Source organism: Solea solea, chromosome 1, assembly GCF_958295425.1.
Source record: "Solea solea chromosome 1, fSolSol10.1, whole genome shotgun sequence".
In the NCBI taxonomy this organism is placed as follows: Eukaryota; Metazoa; Chordata; class Actinopteri; order Pleuronectiformes; family Soleidae; genus Solea; species Solea solea.
This window is the reverse complement of record NC_081134.1, coordinates 41,625,815-41,648,854: the sequence shown is the minus strand read 5'-3', so window position 1 is coordinate 41,648,854 and position 23,040 is coordinate 41,625,815. Positions and strand designations below refer to the sequence as shown.

Sequence of the window (23,040 nt, the reverse complement as noted above, 5' to 3'; positions counted from 1 at the left end):
ACAAAACTTTACAAAGGTCTGAAAACTATTCCACCTTATTTATTAAACAGAAATGGGAGAAGGAGTCTGGCCTGGAGCTATCTGAAGAAACCTGGAGTGACATTTGTGAGAGTCAGGTCAGGACTCATTTCAGATTGTGGTGAGAATTCTGCAAGAAATGACAACATGGTATTAAAAGAAAGTAAAAAGTGACCTTCTCAGGGTCTAGATAAATGTTGGAGGAAGTGCATTTCCATATTTTTTGGGCCTGTCATCTAATTAAACTATATTGGCAAGAGCTGGCTAAAGAAATAAGGACTATTTTTAGAATTTGGAATACGAGACTGCAATTATTAGTAATTAGTAATTATTAGTAATATACCAAGGGAAAAAACTGACCTTTGCCTTGAGACTACAGGTGATCATTTTTTTTTCTCTTTTCTCCATATCTGGAAAAACAAAAACAAAATTAGGTTTTTTGTAAAAAAAAAAAAAAAATGTTTGTAAATGAATTTTTTTTTTTAGTTGGCCCTTCATCATCATGTTTACTCCTCTGTTACTACTTCCAAAAAACATAACTATAACTTTAACTTCGTTTTGAGGTTCTTTTTGTACAACATTATGTTCTATCGGTTCTCCTCTTTGGTTACATTTAATATCATATTCACACTCTGTAATCTCTAATCTAATAAATCCATTTTAATGTGATTGGGTTTAATTGTTATTATATTGAAAGAGTGTTTTAGGTTTAAGTGTAAAAAGAGTGAATTTACTTTAAAACAGAGGTGAACATCTCTATTGTTCTGGTCTTTGTTGCTCAACATAGTGTTCGTCAAACCTTTTTATAAGGGGACCAATTTTTAACAATTTATAGGACAAGGGCACATTTATGCACATTTTTTCATGTCTTACTAATTTCACAGCCATTTCCGTGACATTTACTATTGTTTTAGAATCAAGAAACCAGACATTTCCATAACAACGCTGAGATGATGTCTAACAGAGTGAAAAAAAAACAGGAACGTTATAACATGACATAATGATATAACATGAAAAAAAACAAAAAAACAGTGTGTCTTGCTTGTTGCCCCACCACCACCTGCTCGCCCACCCTCAACCACCCCCCTATCTCTGTGTCCCTTCACTACCATCACAGCCACAGGAAGGCCCTGGCAGCCCGAGGCACTGATACTATCTCTGTGCTCCTCGTCTCCGTCCTCCACTGTGTCGAAATCTTGCCCATCCCACAAAGGGAAACCGCTGGTGCACAACGGTCCACGGCGTGACGTCCGTTTCTGTGGCTAGACAGACTTATGGTAAATGGTGTGACAGGTGCATGTTCCCTGACGGAGGATGCAGACGAGGATCAGTGAAACATCCTGTGGACTGCATGTCAAAGTTAGATCAGGATCAGCTTTCCAAACGTTTGTGTAACATATTTTAAGGTTTTCTTATAGGCACAGGCAATCATGTATTCATTTATTTATTTATTTATTTATTTATTTAACATTAAAGTTGACAAAGTATTGCGTTAACAATGTATTCACCACACGTTTATTAAAACACATTTACAGACATTAAAGGGGAAAACATTCCACGCTCACTTGGGTGTTTTCTACACAGAGAAAGACGCTTAGAATTTATAGAATCTTCAACAAACCACAGGTTGTTGTGAAATCCTGTTGCAAGTATCAGGTTGATAATTAGGCAACGTCTTCGTTAAAGTGAATCAAAGAGCGAGTCTGCATTCACAGCTGGAGTGGGGCATTTTCGATGCTCCGGTGTGCAGGGTCGTAGCCACATTTGCAGAGGTCACGACAAACGTACCCTTGTTTGCAACTATCTGATTACTTAGCATGTGTTTTTATTGCTGTAACTGGCAAACGTCAGATTTATCCATGATTCTGTAACATATGGGCCTTGAACTGTTCTCTGGATCTGAAGCTCTTAGAGCAGAGGTCTCAAACTTGCGGCTAATGGGCCACATAGGGCCCTCCGGTACATTTCATGTGGCCCGCCACTTAATATCGACTTATAATTATAATTATAAATTCATTTTTATACGTCTCTATTGTGAACTATATATCTCCATGTCAACACAGACACTCTTATTTTGAATTTCTGATGGAATATCATGATATAATTTTAAGATCATATGAAAGGTTTTTCTCTTAACTAGCCCCTGACTGGCCACGGCAGATGCTCAGTGGCCTCAAGGTCATTTGAGTTTGAGACCCCTGTCTTAGAGAGTCCTCTGGTGTGTGTTGCACTTCCTGTCTTTTCTCTTGTCACAGTTTTAAAGTCTGAAACTATAATCAACTAATTACATTCATTAAAAAAAGGCTTTCTATTCACATCACGTGTCCTTCTTTGGTGACTGCTCAGAAAAACACCAGCAGACTTTGGACTGTGAGAGTGAAACTGACGGATGTGATGCATGGACCTGGACGTTGATGTTTCTCACGCTGCTCACATCCCAGTCTCTCCTACTACTCCCTCCTCGGCTCCCTGCATGTGCCGCTGTGACAGGATGTGTTTGAGAGTATTTAGCTCCTCCGTCAGCTGCCCTATCCTCATCTGCAGCTTGTGGTTCTCCTCCTGCAGCTGCACTGCTCTCTGCTGGGTCAGCAGGATCCTCCTGCGAGCCTTGTCCCGGCTCTTCCTCACGGCGATGTTGTTCCTCTCACGTCGCAGCCGGTACTCGGTGCTGTCCTTGCTGATGCTCCTCTTGCTCACTGGGGCCCTCAGAGTTGGTCGCAGGAAAACTGAGAAATCCTGGAGGTCACAAACACAACATGTTTAGACTGATGAGTTTAACTTCTCTGAGTATTTTTTTTAAAAAACATGAAAATGAAAAGCCTCAGATTTGGACCTGCTGAGTGTTGGCGTGGCTCTGATGGTGGTTGGTGCTGACCACGTTTGACATGTTGCTGAGACAGGATGTGGAGTACGGCAGGTACGAGAGTCCCATCATGTGCTCGGCCACTCTGTCCTGGTCGCCCTCCCTCATCATTCCCTGAGACTGGCCGTACTGCAGCATCTCCATGTCTGTCTGGACAGAGGTGACGGGGCTCAGAGCGTGAGTCTGACCTGGAAACACATTCGCCCACTCCTGGATGACAGAGGACACCCTGGAATCAGACATCTGTACAGATCCACAGGAGGGATTGGACAGTTAGTGGATACTGGTCCACTTAGTTTAAAAGAAGACCACAGTCCAAGAAGACAACAAACCAACTGCAATATAAAAAAATAATGCTTAATAATTATTAAATAGATATTATTTATTAGTTCATGCACTTTTGTATCAATAAATGTATTTAGGTTTGATGTAAAAGTAGAGTGTAATTCATTTATCATGCCTCATGAGGAAGAAAATAATTAGATTCAAATGCCATATTGCAGTTTATATAAATGTTTTTAGACACATTCTACAACAGTATGCTGTATAAGCTCTCAAATCGAGTGTGTTCATGAACCAATGAAGGAATTTAGACTTAGACTTATTGTATATGCAGTGCATATAAAGTTATCTGAACCTTGCTTGAGTTTAAAAAAAACAACAAAAAAACAAAAAAACACCTGCATCAGCTACAGTTAAAGCTTTAATGGGGATAAAACTAATTTAAAAAGTAAAGTAAGATGTAGACACCACTACCACATGCAATAATGCACTTGTAGATAATCAAAAAGGTATAAAAAAAGTCATTCTCTCTGAATGACATCATAAAAAGTTTTTTTTTTTAATACAATTTTGGTTCATTAACAAATTAACAAAGTAGTATACTATATTTGAGAGGAATTAAATAATTAGAAAAATTTAAGATATAATAATATCTTAAATAATTGACTTGATTCATATCGTAGTAACATTAAGAGTAGTGTATTTATTACATGGTTGTTATTATTTAAGCAAGTGCTTAATTGTGAATAATTGCAGGTTTTCTCCTTTCGTCTTTTGGATATTAAATCAAGTAAAACCTCAATAACTAAACTAAAAAGCAAATTCATTACAAAATAAAATAACTGTTAGGTGCAACCTACATGCATAGAAAACAAAATACATAAACATACAACATACAACAGTAAAAATATGAGGAAAATGTAAAAAATGTTTTTTAATATTTTCTGACAGCTGTGAGTCAGACTCTGTGATAACTTTCTATATTTGCTTCTGTCATACTTGTTTTAAACGCAACAGAAGTTAGTTTTGAGATTAAGTCTTATTTTCCTTTATGTTTTAAAGGATGTAGAGGAGCCTGTTTGTTTAAAAGTGTGTTTACACAAACTCAACAGTTCAACAGCTGCAGAATAAAGTTCAGATGAGACTCACCATGACTCTTCTTCAGGGTCCAGTGACTGAGGAGGTGTGTGACACTCAGCGGCATCAGGTTCTCCTCATATAATGGTGATGAGGATGATGATGATGATGTTCAAACCATCACTTCCTCTCCTCTCTCCCTCTCTCTCTCTCTCCATTTAATATTAATTAAATGTAGTAATCAATAATTCGGCGATGTTAAACAATTGCATTAGTCCCTCATTTTGTGTGAGTTTCAGCAGCGTAAACATTTACAGTTTGTTACATTTCAGTTTAACTGGCATAAACACCAATCCACAAAGGCGATTTTTAATAACGCTGCACGCGGCCGGCCATCCGCGGCTTCCGTAGAACGGCGTTTTCAAAATGGCTGCCCCTGTTGACAACGTGAGTAGCGCTAAAGCATCTGCTGATTATTAAAAATGTTCTGTCTGTGTTGTTATTGGACGATAGTTTATATAAGTATTCAATAAGAACATTTGATTTGATTCGTATTCTACCTCTGACTCTCACTGTTTTGGCGTAGTCGCATCGGTTTTAAAGACGGAGCTAACAGCTAGCCACCAGCTAACTTGGTCTTCTACTTCAGTAAAAGTATTTTTTTTCTTTTTCTTTTTCTAAATTGTATATTTATTTTTCTAACAGGATTTAATTGAAAGTGATTTGCCCAAAGCTGTGCAGCTGCTGAATAATCTCACAGAACAGGTACGACGACAATAACACACTGCTTTCATAATCGATTAATCAAGTACTTGTTTGGTTCATACAATGTCGGAAAATGTTTATCGGTAATAACCAAACCTGGAAATAGTGATGATCTTGAATGTCTTGTTTTGTCCACAGACCAACATTAGTCATTTTTAATGACTTATTTGTTATATGGAGCAAAGAAAACAGAAAATATTCACATTTAAGAAGCTGAAATTATTAATAATAAAAAAAAAACTTAAATGTCTAATTACAAATCAGAGGAACTTACATTAGACACATATTACTCATTCAGTAACAGAGCAATGGATTTGTTATTATGTTAGTATTATACTTTAGTCTGTGTGGTCGTGGTTCATCTCGACAAATATGTTAAAAGAAAATGTCTTTTCTTCACGTTGAGTCATTAAATTACTTTCTGCTTTGCAGTTGTTCCATTGATATTGTTTGTGTTAGAAGATCCGGTCATTGTCAGATGTGGATTTTTATTTATTTTTTTATCCCCCTGACTCTGTCTCCTTTTCCTCCAGGTGGTTTCGGTCACGAGTCACGTCCGTGAGCTGCTGACCAAAGTCAAAGATGGTGTATTTAAGACATCACAGGTGAGCTGAATAAAAAAAAATACTCTGCCAAATATTGCGGTTGTGATTTAATTAGCAATAAAATCTCTCTGTAATGTGTCCTCTCTCTGCAGGGTTTGTCTTTCTTGGACCTTCGCTATCACCTGCTGCTCTTCTACCTTCAGGACCTCACGCACCTGATCAGCATTAAGAGTGAAGGAGGCAAAATAAAAGACAGCGATGCCTTGGACAGAGTGGTCTCCATCAGAACAGTGAGACATTGTTAATGATAGAGCAGCAAATTCATAACTGTCTACCTCGTCAGGTTTCACCACTTTCCCTCTTCTTTTTAAGGTGTTGGAGAAGATGCGACCTCTAGATCACAAACTCAAGTACCAGATTGATAAACTGGTGCGTACGGCTGTTACTGGCAGTTTAGGTAAGACTGGCGAGCTGAAGATTTCCTCTTGTTTTTGTAAAATATTCTGTAAAATATACAATTTTGTGCTGGTGTTTGAGATTTCCTAAATAATTTAACCGCATGTAGAATTTTAACAGATGTCTTTGTCTTATGGAGCAAAGAAATCAGAAAATATTGCTGTTTAAGAAGTTGGAAAATAAGAGAACGTGTTTGAATTATTACACTTGAATCAATAAAATTGATTATTAAAGTCATTTAGTAATCAGTTAACTATTGCAGCCCTACTACACATGTTTATGCATATGATTTGTAGTGTAACAGAAATGCTACAAAATTTAAGTAAGATGTAGTTTTGAACTTAAGTATTACTCAAAGAAGTGTGTTGTTTTAGGTTGTTGGTCTGTTTATCTGCAGTTAGTAGTCTGCCGAGTAACCTGCTGTTGTTTAGTCCAGGTTAAAGCTTCTTAACAGCTGTGTCTCATGTTTTTGTTGTAGCTGAAAATGACCCACTGCAGCTGCGTCCAAATCCTGAGAATCTCATCAGCAAAGTAAGTCATCGACGAAAGCGACATCATAAATTGTATTCCCTCAGTGTCGCATTGTTTCCTCCCCCTGACTGACATTCATTTAATCGTCACACAGCCCTTGTCTTAATTGCTCAAACATAAATTGTGAAGAGACATTTATTTGCCACAGTCTGATTCATTGTTGTTTTGATCAATCAAGCTGAATGAATCTGAGGATTCTGAAAATGAAGCTGAAGGAAACGCAGGCTCAGAGAAGAAAGCAGCCCACTCTAGTGGCAAGAAATATATACCACCCAAGATTGTACCAATGCATTATGGTAATGTCTTTCTTTTTTTCCTCTTTTAACTTCCTTTTATCAGATTTAACCAGCTTGAGTTGAATACTTGTTGTAAGAGCTAATGAAATCTTCGTTTTTCTCCTTCTGTAGAGGATGACATGACTGAGGCCGACAAGAAAAAGGCTCAGGAGGAGCGTCGGAAGCGAGCAGCTCTGAGAAGCTCTGTGATCCAAGAGCTGAGACAACAATACAGTGACGCTCCCGAGGAGATCCGAGACAGACGAGACTTCCAGACCGAAAAGGACAGCCGCGAGGAGATGCACAGGTTTGTCGTCTCCTTCACATGATACATTTCTTCAACAGCTGCAGTGTGATTATTGTTATTACACATGATCAATTATTAGGTGTAACTTTGATTTTACCTTTTTTTTTCTTTTACTTTGCAGGAAAAACTACGAGGAGTCGATGATGGTGCGTCTCAACTTACCAAAGCAGCAGAAGAACAGCAGGAAGAGAGGCATGATGGGAATGTCCAGCCAGCTGAGCAGTATCACGCACTTCAGTGACATCTCAGCGCTGACCGGTGGTGAGGGCAGACAGGTGAGTCGGACAGTAACGTCATACTCTGCAGATATGGGAACATTGCTCTAGTGGAGGACCAGCAGAGCAGCTGACCTCAATCATTTGGCACGTTGATCCAGTCAATCCACAGGAAATGCGTTACTAGCCACCTTGCCGAATGTGAACAATTGAAAATGTTTAAAATTAGATATTAAAGAACACACGCATGGTTGAGGAGGATGAGAGGAAAACAACAGAAAAAATAGCCTATAAGATTCAATTTGATGTAGTTCTCACATCACCAGTGAAATATGAAGCACAACCTGTGCCAGCCTCTCTTTAATCCACCTAATGTGCTGGGCAACAGGAGAAGCCACAAATAGAAAAGTTTCTCATCAACTCCTCTCCACTCACAGTGAATGGACCTGTAGTTTTAATTTTAACGACTCTCCGTGTGGCTGCTTTCTTTTCCGATGCAGGACGGGGACGGCACTCGTCCCAAGAAAAAGAAGAAACTCATGAAGAAGAAGACAAAGAGAAAAGGTGAGGATGTTACACATCAGTGCAGCTTCTCCCAAAGAGACCATTTAGGGTCAAACTATTTCATATTTATTCTGCCTTCAATGTGAATGTTCACTGCACCATGACTGTGTAACAGGCATACTTGACAGTAACAAATAATCTGTTTTTCAACCTTGTTTTGTCTTTGCAGCTTTCAAGAAGCACAGATAGACCCGACCCGTGGAGACCAGTTAATACATCCAGTAACCATCACCCGCTGTATCATTGCTATATCTGTTGTATTAAAAATAAATTCTGTGACCCTTTTACTTAATGAGTTCATTGACTTTTGCAAAACATGTTTTTATTTTCCTCCATTAGAGGGCAGTGTTGTTTCCTTGTCAGAGGTGACACAGACTACAGACACTGGAGATTTGATCTTTTTTTTTTTTCTTTCTGCTATAAAGTAACTGCAGATTGCTGCAAAATTCAACAAGAACATGTGCAGCAGGACATCTGAGACATTTGAGGACAAGATCCATTCAGTGCACTTTGATCTCTATGTGTTGAGAAGCTGCCACATGTTCATGGTCCCAATCACTCGCTGCAGCTTCATATAGAACCAGTTAACTGAACACAAGGCAAACAAATGGTTTAGAATATGTGGCTGGACAAAACCCAATAAACTATGGGAGTTTTATGTTGTGTTGGTGGGGTTCTGGGCCTGACACATGAATGACGGCCAGTTATTTGCTACAAAGGTGGTTCACTGCCAGTGGGTCCATAGAAAGTTTACAAATTAATTTGATACTGAGAAAAATTAAAAGTTAAATAATTGTGAATTTTTATTGTTATCTTAAACAGTTCATAGTAGTTACTAATGAAGCAAATTATTATTCCAAGGGACATTTTCAAAATGTATGGCATCTTTACCAAGAGATTATCAATTATCTGCTTTAGAAAACTTAAGCTCCACCCACACATACATAATGTGTTGAAGGTCATCATTCACCTTCAAATAAGGTCAAATCTTTACAGTGAGCTTGTGTCTAAATATATGCATCAGTTTGACCTAATCCTGGAATTTCAGGCTCCAATGCTGACCTGAAGCAGCTACAAAGTCGGACGGCCTTAACACATAAAAGACCAAACGCATGCACAACATTGTTTATCAGTAATTTAAATAGTTCTTCAGTTATTTACAGGCGTCATCAGGACTCATCTGGAGCTTCTATATTGTGTGAATGTTTAAGTCACATAACCAGAACTCTGCTGAGGGATTCTCACACAGCAATGCAAAAATCAGCCAATACTTTTACCTCTGAAGGGTAATTTCAGAGAAAGATGGCATCACTGCTGTGGCTCAGGCAACTTTAGCGCCATGTTGTTCACATCACGCACAAGTGTTTATGTGGCTGCTCCAGTGTATTTATTGCCATGGTGAGTTGCAGTCGCATACCTTCATTAATGATGGCACTTGATTTGATGATTTGTTTGGCACGTGCTCAACCAAGGATTCATCCACTCAAGAGTTTGTTCAACTGGCAGGCTTTAAAAAAAAAGACAGACACCATCTCATTTTTACACAATGTTTTTTTTATTTTTTTTTTCCCCCTACTTACAGACTCATGGGTTAAAAATAAAAATTAAAAAAAGCAAAATGTTTGAAACCCTCTCCCCCCTTTTGAAAAAAGGAAAAAAAAAAAAAGCTGTCTCCACACAAACCCCTCCCCTGACCTTTCCCGCCCTAAAAACAACAACTCTGGCCCACTCCGTTTTATTAAATTAATGATCAATGTCGTTAGCACGTCAGCCTTCCTCAGACAAGCCGTGACTGCACTGCGCTGAGTCAGAGAAAGGGGGGGCGCTAAAAAGTTTGCACTGTACACCCTGGTCTCTTGTCCTGCCCTCCTCACTCTGCCGCTCAGCTGTGTTGACTTCAGCTCTCTGGATAGAAATCATGTGTTGGGTTGGCTGTCGGTTACAGGCCGTCTGTACTGCAGTGTGTGTGTGTCTGTGTGAGTGAGTGAGTGTGTGCGCGTGTGTTAGTGTGAAAAGCACTAAAAGCATCATCAGCGTTTGCTGTTGTAGTAAATGCCCCCTGCTGCGGGCCTGTGGTCACCCTGCCCCCCTCCCCCGCCCCCCCACACGGACAGGATGGGGTGAGTGTGCATAGCAGGAGCAGAGAGAGAGAGAGATGCTGCAGAGACAGTGGGGGGGGCCGGCGCCACCTGGGGAGGGGTCGTCAGCCTCCACTGGTCCTGAAACCTGAAACGACAAGAAGTGGTCTAATATACAGAGAGAGGAGGGAGGGAGGGAGGGAGGGAGGGAGGACGGGGAGGACAGAGGGACGGGGGAGGGAGAAGGGATGGTGCATGGAGGGGTTGCACGAAATAAGAACACTGATGCCTGTCAAAAAAAATTGAATGAGGTGTGGTCATGCCTGAACGGGGGGGGGGGGGCAGCACGACAACAATCTCCACCCAAGAGACAAAAAAGAAAAAAATGCATGAGTCACCCCACAGAACACTGAAGGTCCACCACTGTCCAGAGAAACACACAATCCTGAGTGTGATGGCCAAAGGTGGGGTGGTGGTGATGGTGGTGGAGGACACGGGTTGTACAATGCAGGGGAGGGGAGGGGGGGTCAAGGGTGAGAAGGGCGGAGAACGACGGGCACAGAAAGGGAGGTAATAAACTACAAAAACACAACAACACTCTGGCTGGTGGACGCTTCACACATGTATGGTACAGTAATTAAAAAAAAAAAAAAGAAACTAATGAGCACACTATCCTCTCATAGCCACTCCCCCACCACCACCCACCCCACCCACACTGTTCTGGTGGTGGTGGTGGTGGTGGTGGAGGGCGAGTGGGTGAGCTGTGTAAGTGATGGAGTGAAAGCAGGAGGTCACAGCCAGACCAAAGGAGACACATCTGCAGCCTGAGATACTGTCAACTCCCCCCCAGCTCCAACATGACCCACCCTCACCACCCCCCCAAAAAAATAACCAACCAAGAAATCTGCCACTGTGGTGCTTTGGTTTTTTTCCTCAGTGGCCAACTGATACCTTACCAGGGCTGACTGCATCAACCTCGGCACACGCACGCTCACACACAATCGCACACTGCGGCAGTCAGTCTCTGTCCACCACAGGGTTTCCTTTTTTCTCTTTTTTTCTCTCTTCTGGGGTTCTCTTCTTTTATTGATGGGGAGGGAGGTTTGTTTTTCACTGTTTTTTTTTTTTTTTTCTTTAATGGGAACAGAGAGAGGGAGAGGGGCAATATAGTAAAGGAGTACTGGGGAGGGAGGGTGTTTAGTAAGGGGAATACCACGATGTTGTTCGCCCTCGGCCCCTGGAAAAGAGAGAGAAAAAGAGGGTGAGTTTTTTTCTGGTTGGCTTAAGAGGACGACACCAACTTTTTGGTGTGATATTATGGAATAAATAGAATAAGTGTGTGGCTGTGGGCAGAGAAGGTGCCTACACATGTGAAATGTTGTAGACAGAAGATACTGGTACGAAAACGAATCACAGAGGTCTCGGGAGACCTACAATCTTAAAGGTATTGCGCCTTTGTTACAAATAATCGATGTGCAAGGATAGACTACAGCGCTGAGAACAGCTTTGTGAAGAGACGAAGTTTGGTTTCCAGATACGAGGAGAAAATTATTAAAGAGTGTGTGTGTGTGTGTGTGGGATGTGAAGGGACGACAAAGGCCCTCCCTCTCCCTCTTTCTCTCTCTCCATGTCTCTCTGTGCGAGAGCCGCCTCTGGGGTCACTGTGGGGAAACACCATGAGGACAAACAGCACCACACATAAACCCCAGCAGGATACCACACACACACACACGCGCGCGCACACACACAAACACACCACAGAAATAACTGACAAGGAGGGTTGGACAGCAGAACGCACAAACACACACGCACCTCAGTGGTAGACAAACAGGTCACACTGGGTCTAAAACCAGTGGTCAGGAGCTTGATGCTCAGGTCAGGCTGCAGTAATGAACCCTTGTTTCTGGGAGTGAACGTTGTGAAGGTCAATATGAGCGTGTGAATGCGTGTTAATGTGTGCATATCTTTTCATGTACATGCAGAGACACGCACACTCCACATGAGCACAGGGAAAAAAAACAAAATAAAACAAAACGCTTCATGGCAAAGTCTGCGAGTCTTCTGGCTCACATTAAATCTCTCTTTTTCACTGTGCCAACTTGGGAAGATCAACAACATCATTAATAGATGAGGAAGCAGAGAAGATACTGTCTGCAGCCACACGCTGTTACTTAAGAGGCTGCGAGGACCAAATAAATGTCAACACACAGATATGACTCTGTCTGTAGTCCAATCAAACACAGCTGATGGGGATCCGTCAGGCTGCACTGAAAATACTATCCAAATCAGTCACTACAATTCTCCCAAGCTCTGACAACAGGTCAAAGCGAAGATTGTAAACACCAGGGACATGTTCCTACAAGACAAGGCACTAGCGAAGTATTGTTAGGGTCACTATCATTAGAGTGTGCACCCGGATCAAGTGGAAGAATGGGTTTCTCTGCAGCTCATGGTCACAAATTAACCACAGCTGTTACAGAAAGTGAAGATAAACCATGCAACAGACCTGCCAAACCTGTACAAAATCTTTGTTTGTGTGACATTAGGAGTGGTTATTAATGTACTAATATAATCTTGTAGACAAACATCTTATTAAATGTGAGTTGTGACACAAAACTCACCATGACTTCAAGTAGTAATTACTTCAGCCTCAAGTTCAATTAGTATTTGAAAATGGACAGCTGCATAAAAGCTCCCAAAACATCTGTATTACCCCCTGCTGACTGGCTGCGGTATAGGTCACTGGACGGGACAGGGACAAATTAAACCACAATTCTTTTCACCAACGATCCATCATTTATTCTAGGGCTGCAACAATTATACGATTAATCAATTACTGAATTAAGTGTCAACTATTTTGATAATCAGTTTGAGTCTTTTTTCAATAATTAATTCAGCTTCTTTCATTGTTCCATATAACAAAGAAATCATTAAAGCTGAATCTTCGTGGACAAAACAAGACATTCTAGAATTTTACAGCCCAAACAAGTACTCCAGTAATCGAGAAAATAATAAGGTTATTTGTTGCTATGAAAATGGGGCGAGAATTTGTGATGTACTGCTTACTTGTCACAAACCTGGCCACAATAATTCATATGAATATCCTGAATATTATGAAACTGCACAGACAATAGAAATATTTGCCAACATAAATGACAGCAAACAAGCAAACTAGCTCATCATCTCAATTTCCCACCCATTAACCTCTTGATTTGTGTTGGCATGTACCTGATAACTACTCAATCGGTCAATCCAAACAGTCAAATTGGGGGATTTTGGTTTGTTTTTCGTACATGCTTAATAGATTTTTCTATATTTTACACAATGCAACAAAGATAAAAATGTTGATTTTGTCCAACGTTGTTTGTCAGGTCTGCTGTGCCGTTTTCACCCGAAGCTAGCAACAAAACTCATTTCTGGACCAGGTCCATATAGGTCACTCAGCGTGTTAACTACCCATCAACATCAGTACTTTTGACTCCAGGAGATAACGTTTAATAACAAATCATCTTAGTGCCTTGTTCTGCAGTTCGGACCAATCCAGTCAGATAAGCAGCAGGGTTTGGCTCTCTTGGTATGTGTGGGAGTACACCGAGTGATTAGAGAGATTCCGACCATGATCCTCAGAGGAATGAACAGAGATGTTACCAATTGCTTGGACAAATACCGCAGGTCAAGAATAAGGGCACAAAATTAAACACAAGAAAAATGGGCCCAAGGGATTATCGACATGAAGAGTTTTGGCCTATTTCCAAAACAAATGCATCTCTCTTTCCAAAATGTTCCTTGTTGGACATTTAAATACTTAAGAGCCAAGGCCTGAAGGATCCTAATGACAAAGCAGATTCCCTCAGTGGCACAGCTCGGTGTATGTGTTAGGGAGCTGGCATGCTGATCAACATGTCTGGCACCACATGCCCCTTCTCAGTCTCGACAGAATTCAAGTAATAAATAAATAAACATGGCTACACAGACAGCGCTCTACTATCACGCTCACATGGGGTGACATTTCTAGTAGCTCTAAACCACCCAGTGCCTTTAATTCCATTGACATAAAAGGATGTTCATGACATAAACAAACAGCTTAAATGTACAGATTTAATCGCATGATGTGGTTTTATGAACCCCACTAGTGACAAAACAAACAGGGCCCCACAGCACAGTGACCCTTTTCCACCCAAACACAGTGAAGAAGTCTTCTATAACCCCTGTGCACAACACTGTGATCAACACCAGACTCACTCTTGTTTCACCATGATTACAGTAATAGACCATCCTGCAGTTTGAACAAGTAACAAAACAGGTTTTGAACAAACTAGAGCATCGAGGTTGTAGCCAGGTGAGTAACTCTCATCAGGTCAACATAACCTCACAGTAAAATGCTGTGCACTTAGCCATAAATTGTCCCAATTATGAAAAGAAGCTCAGCTTTCCCACAAGACAAGAAGGCCGAGTGCATCTTAGCACCAGATGTTTGTAAACAATGGCGCAGTTATCCATGTTCACTTTCTAAATGGTCATGACACGACCACCAGTGGATAACAAACTAAGGACATTTACTGTCAACTAACAGTTCCACTATGTTGTTGGTCAAAGACAAGAAATCCCTGCTTTTAGTGTTCATTGTTGCTGTTCCTCATTAGCAACCAACTGCAGAGCTGACAATGTGCTTCCTGTCTACACTGGTACAAGCTGTGTATGTCAATAGTGCTTTACAAACAAATGTATTTTTTCTAATTCAGAACTAAAATGCTCTCATGAATGGAGATTGTTTTCGTTTTAAAATAAAAGCGGGAGTGTTGAGGGTGTAGCTTTACAGAGTGCATTTGAGACCTGGGAAGAGCAGAATGATGTGCACAGCCACACAGTCAGTTTGCCTCCAATGAAATGGTTTCATGTGATGTGGCATGCAATGAGCCCCTCTGTCCCACAACTAATAATGTGACAACATGGCAGGTTTAAGTGACCACAGTTCTACTATAGGCACTAATTGGGATCCTTTTTTTTATCTGGGAGGAATCCATTGTATTCCGTTACTACAGCAACTACAGTAAGTGTTATCACAGAGTGTAATTTCTATTCCAACTAATCTTGGAATAGCTGTACTATATAAACATTTCTCTAAATATAAAACCTAATGTGCAGTTCATTTGAAAGTGCTCAGACTGCAGTACTTACCTGTACTTTATAGTACTTTTAACAATGCTCTCTGATGTTAATAAGAGACAGCAGTCATAGACAAGAACATTAACTGTATTGTAACTAATCAAAAACATGCTACATGTGCACGTTACGTTGTTGTGCCTTTGTTACCAGCAGCAAGTTGCACATGTGCGCCTGTCTTTTACTGTGGTTTTCTGTCTAGTTTCTGTCTGCTCCCACTTGTCTCACAGTGCCAAGAGTACATGCAGATGCAGGTTTTTTTTCCCCCAGGTCTGAAAAGTGAGGGAGACCATGGTTTTGGCTCACCTGAAGGCCCGTCCTCTGCCTCTGGGTGGCGTGTAACCACTGTAGTAGCGTGCGCGCGACGAGAAGCTTCCTCCCCGTGATCGGAAGCGAGCACGAGGAAAGCCACGGTCTGTGGTGCTGATACCTGGTCTGTTTGTTCTCTTAGCGCCCACCTGAGGAGTCAGGAGAAAACTGGGGTTTAGTTGAGAGGCAATCGTGATGTTTCTTCCTGTAATAACATACTATTGTGTGTGGTTACATAAATCCAACATTTGGCTTTCAGTTTGAGTTTTAGAAAACATGAACCTAAACTATTGTTGGATCAAGCAAAAGGAATAAAGGTAGAACTGAAAATATGGGCATGCATCGAATAAATCAGCAAAACACCCAACAAACTATGTCAGAACTGGCAGGCATGTCGTTACTAGTGTTTGCACTGCAGCAGTAACTTCCATCTCACTCAGATTATTTTATAAAAGAATGTGATGGACCGGGAGGTGGACGAGTTTTTACTCCAAATGGTGGCAGTAAGGCAACATTCATAGATGCAAGCTGCTGTTGCTTTCCATAGAAGAAGGGGCTGTCAAGTCTGTCCCAAACTAGAGGATTTTCAAATCTTAATTGATTTTTAAACACATTGGAGACCACAGTCAAACTTCCTAACTCATTTTCAATGTTTTCATCCTGAGAAAGCACAGACAGATGATCCAGTCAAGGTGCAGGACCACACACTATTGAATCAAATGATTTCAGGGAGAAGATTCCACAGAAACTTGCACGATTTAACGTGACTTCAGAATATATACAGACATTGAGGAACCGGTTAATAGCTGTTGTGTGCGCGTGATGTTTTGTAGAAAAACTGTGGACAAAGTCATGGCTGAGAAGATGAAATCAACTTGGTTTGTGCAAGTTGCGGCTCTAAACAAAAAGTACACATCATTCGTTTCCCGGTCAACTCACTCTCATTGGTAATTGCGAGGTTCTGCTCACACCCCAATTGCTGTTCGGTCATAAAATATCAAACGTGTTTAATACTTAGGATTTGAAATCGGGAAGACTCGGATGCATCTGTTGACATGAAAATGGCGTCTGTTAACCTGTCACACTACAGGAACATTTGGCCAGAAAAAGCCTAAAATAGGATGGCACCCACAATAGGGACCAAAATCTGGTCAATTATCTTACTCGGGCTGTTCTACTCGGCACTTTCATGGTTTCATGGTTACACTTTTACAATCCACAGTGATGAACAATTTGTTGTGCTCTCATTGAGAAAAGGGAACAAAATGTCTTACCTTTATTTGCCTTCCTCTGAAAAGGGACTCGTCCAAAGCCATGGCCGTCCTAACAGACTCTTTGTCTGCAAACTCGATGTAGGCAAACCTGGAGAATTAAAACAGAGTCACAGATCATGGTTTATTACATTCATACAAATGATATACTTTGACAAATCCACCGTTTAGTATCACAATGGCTACAGATCCTATACAGCGAATTGGTAAATTAAATAGTTAATTCACTCCAAGTGTCAACACAAATGGTCGACCTTATTTAGTGTGACACACCCTGTTCATGTCTAGGGTTCAACAATCTCATGATTTTCAGTAATGAGCCAAGTTAGTTCAATCGACTGAGTCAAGTGTTTGTCTGGTGAGAAAAAAAAATAAAAAACACCAAAGGAGCCCCAATACTGTGCATCACCATAGCAATGGGTAAATAAAAGGGCAGAGACTCCATTTCACTTCAGTGGAGCCACAAAGATTAATGTGTTGTTTTAATGCCCTTCACAAAACACAACAGCAACAGTGAAAGAGCTGTAGTCAAATGGTTTTTAACACCATTATATTTCTTAAATAAATATACAGGTCAGTTTGAACCAGTTGCAGATTTACAAGTATAAAAAAAAGCAACTTCAAGTTGATTGTAAATTTTCATTCAAAGAAAATGTAGAATTTAATGATTTTATTTTAACATGTAGTAAATACCTTATCTATGCGTATGTAGTCAAGCTTTTTAATGTTTAAGTGTTCCATTACAGTCAGTCTCACACAAATGATGTTTTAATAGCTTCATGTCCAGAGTTTCAGTCTAGTTTAAGAGCATTCCTCAACTGACAAATGATTGATTAAGATAACTGATTTACAAAGAGAGAGATCTAATTTTATGACATGAAATTCATAAATGGGAAGAGATGAAGTGTTGAATCAGGAGCTTCATCAAACTCAGCGGGGGACAAGAGACTAACTTGAGCTGAAGAAAAGCTGCCAGTGATCAGGTCAGACTCAGAGCTAGTTACCATGGTAACCCATTCAAGAGTATCCCTCATCCACTCAACCCTCTGTCTGGAAAAGACCCCATCTTTCTTTGCACAGATAACATGGTTGCCAAGACTTGCAACCAGAACTAATGTTTTTTAACAGTGGTCCACAAGTCACCACACTGAACTATCCAGCTCAAGTTAAACTGTGCCATTTGTGTTTGTGCTCAAGAAAATCTCTCCCACTGTGAGACTGGTGCATTTACAACAACATAAGGGGTAGACGGGGTTATAACAATGGTTCTTACCCTTTGGGATGCCCTGTGTATTTGTCACACAGGATGGTGACTCTGTTTACTGAACCGCAGCCATGAAAATGAGCCTCAAGCTCTTCTGCAGTGGCACCATAATCCACCTGTAGACACACAAAAAAAACAGTTGTATGACCAACACTTCAGTGCATGTACTTAAAAAAAAAAAAAAAAAAAACTATAGACAGGACAGCTGTCAAGCAGAATGACGATAAAGCATATTTTTTCCTCTAGTCAAAAAGTACACTTGCATAATACGCATCACCGTTACAGGTGAGAACAAAAATGTAGCTATCACAAAAGTCTCCATTTGATTTTCCTCCTAAAAACTGCTTGGAATTGAACCCGAGAGATAATTTGGTACCACCACACAAGTGACCAGTGTCTTCATACATCCAATGATAGCGTCAAGTTATATTGATATTCACTGTCACTACAGAATTGAGTGACACTGGCAAAAAGACACCCACCATGACTGAGACTAGTAACAAAACAAGTGTTGGCTCGCTGCTTCCACAGTTGAGATTTACAAGACAGTAGCCCCAGTTTGCCAGGGGGAACATTGGAAACTTTGTTCTAATGGGATCAAAATTTAACTCACTTCATGCTGGGTTTGATGAAACCCCCAAAATGCACTTGTTTTTTGGCATGAGGTGTAAAACTAGATATTTGCTTTCAAGTCACTGTTCGTTCAGAGCTTCGAGTGGAGATGACTACAGTGTCATCTTAAAAGTACAACAAGACAAATCAGGCCACAAATAGCCTCTGTATGAGAGAACAAAGAGACAGTTACTCACATTTCCGACATAAATAGATCTGCCATCTGCTTCCATCTTCTCCTCGATGGACATGATGACAGGGCCGACTGCACAGCCATGCACGAGAAACAAAAGAATTAAATTAAACCTGGAAGATTGAAACATGCTCTTTTTCTAACTTTTCGAACTACCGTTGTGAGGTGACACTACATAGAGAAAAAGAGAAAAGTAGTCTAGCCGAAATCGGTTTAGTTACATGGATCACATTTTAAACACTACTGGGGTGCACTTACTTTCATTAATCATCCTTCTTCATTGTGTACATTTGCAAAAACAAACATTTGGTAAATGTCTAATTTAAGCATATATTTACTGTCATGTACAACTTGGCTTATAGGTTAAGCAACAGTAGTAATAGACCAATATTTTTATGTATTGCATTCTAATTACTCAGTTCAAACTCTTGTGATTTGTAGACAAGGACATCAGTGAAATAAATGTCCACAAATAACATTGTAATTTTAATGTGGGTATGGGTGTAGTTAGTAGGCTTGGTGATCTGTAATGTGTTTCTATCACCCATTAATACCAATACTAAATCATTGGAATCAAAGTTCAAACTGACTACAGTAATTACTTTTTGTGCAACATCAGATTTGGGATCATAAACATATGATTTAAATTGTTTTTATTATTATAATTGTACAGCACATGATGAGAGATGGGGAGAAAGAAATGACACACCCCTAAACAATAAAACACACCTGGTGGGGGGCTTAGATTCATCTGTTTCTCCACCTCGTTCTGCAGCTCCTTCAGCTTCTCTGCCTCTTCCTCCATCTCTCTCACCCGAGCTTTGATTGCCTCCAGCTCCTGCAACACAGACACAACTTTCTTTAGAGCTCATAATATAGCTTATTTAAAGATTTACATACATCTCTTGGCTAGCTGTAGCTTTGGTTCGAAGACGAGTAAAAAAAGGTGCACAGCAGCAGGGACGTAGCAGGGAGCATACAATTTCTTCTTCACTGAATTTCTTGGCAGACTACACCACATCACACTGGTTATATTGCTGCCCTCTTTAAACTGTGGTTTTCGCCATTAAGTCTAAAATTGGAAGTCATTGCCTGATATTCGAAATGTGACCTTAAGGCCACGTAGTGCTTCATCAGCTATTCAAACATGAGCAGATGAATAAACATGACACTGTTCTAACATGTCTTCAGCTAACATGCAACGAAGATGCAATCCAGAACACAAATATGTTTTTTTAAACTATCAAAGTAAATGCAGTGCAAAGCAACATTTGGAAAATGCATACTGTGTTATGTTATTCATACGAAATTTGACTATAATTAGTCATCACATTGGGCTTGTGCATGAGACGTTTTAATTTGGTACACATCTACAAATAATTTGGATAGACACGTTGTACAATTTTAACCCGTTTTGGAAACATATCTGGGAGGGTATTTGGGGTAATGAGGTCAGGAGACAGAGAGAAACCGAAGCAACGACTGGCATCAAAGTGAATATTCCTATGGTGAACAGCATAGAGATGGGCAGCCGACCCTGCTGTCTGACTGTGGTGCACTGCAGCACAGAGGAGTCAGTCACTCCAGCTCCATCCACAGCTGCTGTGGGGTGTGATATTGTGGAGACATATGCTTCAAGTGTAATAGCAGTTAACCTGCATAATGACACACTGGCGAACTGCAAGGTGTCACTATGCGTCTGAAAACCTGACTGATCCACTGACTCAGTCTCAATCGTGGACAAGCGAAATCGATGTTTGTAGCCGGTCTGATAAACCAAGACACTCGAAACAACGGATCCGCTGTCAGTGGCGTTTTGTCGCATCTTCAGTGACCCCCCCTCCCCTTATTCCCAAATCCGCTCCAACAAAACGGTTGAGGATGCAAACCCAGCCCCTCAAATACCGCAGACTGCTGCTGCTTCTGCGTCGTCTGTCTACTTCACACCCTCCAACCGACCTGCACCAAGTCCATTAATAAAATGAAGTCGTCCCTCCGGTCCTGCCTATGCCTCCAGTCTCCATCTCAACAGGGGTGGTGGACCATGCAGACCCCGCTGAAGCCCGTCACCAGCTATCGTCCATCAGGCAGACAGAGGCGATCAGCTGCACGGGGGCCATTCTCCACCCCATCTTTGTTAGACCGGTCTATTTGTTAGCTTGCCACGGTCCCTGATTCTTATGGCTACCAAGTGATAGCTAGCCGACTAACCGTGTGCAAATGTCGTATTTGAAGCGTGTGCATGGGTGATGACAATAACCGACAGGTCGCTGGTCATCTCTGCAGCAGCATTTGATGCATCGTAAGGACACTGCTGCTACTGGGTTACTAGCACGAGCACACCCCGGCGGTTCAGACGCAGCTCGGTGGTGATAAATGGAATAGAAACATGCGATTACCGTAAGCAGGTCGCCTTTCCAAGCAAATGGACTCACAGAACAGCGGCGGCCTGTCCTACCGTCGCCCCTGAAGCTCTCCTGCTTCTCCGTCTCGCATTTTTTGCAACGAGTTTTTTTTTCCCCCAGCGGCACGAGCTGCTCCCTGGCGCAGAGAAACTGGTGCCGCTGTTGCGCCAAGATGGCTGTCGGCACCACGCATGTCACCACCCATTTTTACTGCACTGCGTGAACCACAATGGCGGTTATTGTCGACCAGGCGACAGTGGTAACGTGAAACGCATGTGACTCAAAATTAGTCAGAAAAAAATCAAGTGGACCGACTGTTTCACACACCAGAGCCGAGCCGACCACGGCTTGACACGGTATCCATGTGGGCTCTCGCCGGCTCAGACAATGCCCTTCACTTACCGGATCTTCAATCGAGGCCTCTCCTTCTTCTAACCCCGGGTCTTCGTCGCCGACACCAGGGTCTTCCAGTTCAGGGTGTCCATGGTCTGAATCTAATAGAGACTCCTCCGTCAGTCCGTTGCCGAACTCCGCCATTGCCCTGATCCTGCTGTACAGACGCTCCTCGTGGCCAAACCAACGTTGCAGGCCCCGACTCTCACGCGGGGGGTAGCGGAGTGAGCGGGCGACGGAGAGAGAAAAAAACGGCGGAAAACGCCGCTCGCTAAAGTTAAAATGCGGAATAAATTGCGCGTGAGAGTTCCAGCCACTATTCCGACAACGCACAATGGTGGCCAGAGGCTTCCGTCTGACCCGCTGTCTCGTAATACTGGTGCGGGTTCCCGGTTTATTTACTAAAATGTGTACACGGAAAGGCGATAGAGAGGTTCCGTCCCTCTACTCCAGACATGGATGCCGGGGGCGGAGCTACGCAGCACTGCGGGCGTACAACTCTCAATCCCATTCGTCAGCACACGTTTCGTCACAGACTTTTGTGACGCCTGCCACGTTCCTATTGGATGACTCAACAGGACGTTCCGGTTTCTATATTAAAAATGAGCATTTGATTAGATGAAAATAATGTCAATCAAAACCTGGCAGACGAAAGTCAATTAGCTGAGCCAATGATTAAACGAACGTAATTTTAGTTCATGAAAAAAAGACACGATCGGAAATCAAATCAGCTGTTTTGTGATCGTGCACACGAAAGCCACCAAACTGGGAGATATAGTACAGCTATCAAGGAAATAAAAAAGAAGTTAAATACATGACAAAGCCTAAATCTTGTCCTTTTATGTGATGTTGCACTTTGAACTATGTGATGACTGTGAGTCAGAGTGTATTTATGGAATACTGAGGGGAAGAATTAGGAATCCGAATGAAAACGGGGTTTTCAGCACCACTATTGGTGTTTGGAGCACGATGAAAGAAAAAAAAAATTAAATAAATAACCCACTTCACAAGGGAAATACATTTTTGGTTCTAATTTTACACATGTAAAGAAAAAAATAGTAAATAAAATAATAAAAAATACTAGTTCTGTTTGTGTGCATGAAAGATTTGAAAGTTGATCCATTTTGTTAGGCAAATGTTGAGGGAACTGGATTTGCTTTTTCATCAATGTGTGAATGTCAAACCTGAATTAATGTGCTGAGAAAAAATCTATTGTCCATACTCACAATATTGTTTCTACAAAGTGAGAGGTAGCCAAAATGATTATTTAGAAGGATCATTTCTAATTAAAATTCTAATTAATAGTTTTTTTTATTATAGTTTTTCCTTTTGAAATGTAACCAGTTGTTGTTCAGTAAGTTTGTCTGTTTTTATCAGAACCTCAGGGAAGCTTTTGAAGAGTCAAAAGCTTTGTATTACAGTTCAAGTTACCATTAGCATTCACCTTTAAAGCA

General features: G+C 41.2%; 3 protein-coding genes across 7 annotated transcripts; 1 reads left to right on the top strand and 2 right to left on the bottom strand.

Moving 5' to 3' along the window:
- Positions 1-1,513: 1,513 nt before the first annotated feature.
- On the bottom strand, positions 1,514-4,958 carry cebp1 (CCAAT/enhancer binding protein (C/EBP) 1). Of its 3 annotated transcripts, none has more exons than XM_058624225.1 (3): positions 4,313-4,958; positions 2,852-3,091; positions 1,514-2,754 (listed from the first exon to the last, which is right to left on the bottom strand). In XM_058624225.1, the coding sequence occupies exons 1-3, from the start codon at positions 4,313-4,315 to the stop codon at positions 2,449-2,451; spliced, it is 549 nt and encodes a 182-aa protein (XP_058480208.1). In that variant the 5' UTR covers positions 4,316-4,958; the 3' UTR covers positions 1,514-2,448. The 3 variants fall into 3 exon arrangements, with proteins under 3 accessions (XP_058480208.1, XP_058480193.1, XP_058480200.1); XM_058624210.1 differs by having other exon boundaries at positions 2,852-3,124; positions 4,313-4,957; XM_058624217.1 differs by lacking the exon at positions 4,313-4,958 and having other exon boundaries at positions 2,852-3,648.
- ngdn (neuroguidin, EIF4E binding protein) lies at positions 4,633-8,185 on the top strand. The gene is made up of 11 exons (XM_058624166.1): positions 4,633-4,687; positions 4,946-5,005; positions 5,539-5,610; positions 5,703-5,840; positions 5,923-6,007; positions 6,485-6,537; positions 6,716-6,833; positions 6,945-7,119; positions 7,241-7,394; positions 7,835-7,898; positions 8,068-8,185. Exons 1-11 carry the CDS (start codon positions 4,667-4,669, stop codon positions 8,085-8,087), a joined length of 960 nt encoding a protein of 319 aa, XP_058480149.1. The 5' UTR covers positions 4,633-4,666; the 3' UTR covers positions 8,088-8,185.
- Positions 8,186-9,431: 1,246 nt separating this feature from the next.
- pabpn1 (poly(A) binding protein, nuclear 1) lies at positions 9,432-22,078 on the bottom strand. 3 transcript variants are annotated; one of them, XM_058624179.1, is made up of 7 exons: positions 21,596-22,078; positions 19,518-19,626; positions 18,793-18,860; positions 17,993-18,099; positions 16,723-16,810; positions 15,446-15,597; positions 9,432-10,124 (listed from the first exon to the last, which is right to left on the bottom strand). In XM_058624179.1, exons 1-7 carry the CDS (start codon positions 21,728-21,730, stop codon positions 9,929-9,931), a joined length of 855 nt encoding a protein of 284 aa, XP_058480162.1. In that variant the 5' UTR covers positions 21,731-22,078; the 3' UTR covers positions 9,432-9,928. The 3 variants fall into 3 exon arrangements, with proteins under 3 accessions (XP_058480162.1, XP_058480179.1, XP_058480171.1); XM_058624196.1 differs by lacking the exon at positions 21,596-22,078 and adding an exon at positions 21,188-21,323; XM_058624188.1 differs by lacking the exon at positions 9,432-10,124 and adding an exon at positions 11,030-11,213 and having other exon boundaries at positions 21,596-22,057.
- Positions 22,079-23,040: the final 962 nt, after the last annotated feature.

Bases quoted from the DNA above. Each gene is read 5' to 3' on its own strand.
- cebp1 (XM_058624210.1), bottom strand. The intron at 2,755-2,851 runs GTCCAAATCTGA...TGTGACCTCCAG, and splicing joins GCCACGCCAACACTCAGCAG to GATTTCTCAGTTTTCCTGCG.
- ngdn (XM_058624166.1), top strand. From the start codon at position 4,667: ATGGCTGCCCCTGTTGACAAC. The intron at 4,688-4,945 runs GTGAGTAGCGCT...TTTTTCTAACAG, and splicing joins TGGCTGCCCCTGTTGACAAC to GATTTAATTGAAAGTGATTT. The intron at 7,120-7,240 runs GTTTGTCGTCTC...TTTACTTTGCAG, and splicing joins AGCCGCGAGGAGATGCACAG to GAAAAACTACGAGGAGTCGA.
- pabpn1 (XM_058624179.1), bottom strand. From the start codon at position 21,730: ATGGCGGAGTTCGGCAACGGACTGACGGAGGAGTCTCTATTAGATTCA. The intron at 18,861-19,517 runs GTGTGTTTTATT...ATGGCTGTGCAG, and splicing joins GAATCTAAGCCCCCCACCAG to TCGGCCCTGTCATCATGTCC. The intron at 18,100-18,792 runs GTGAGTAACTGT...GTGTGTCTACAG, and splicing joins GATCTATTTATGTCGGAAAT to GTGGATTATGGTGCCACTGC.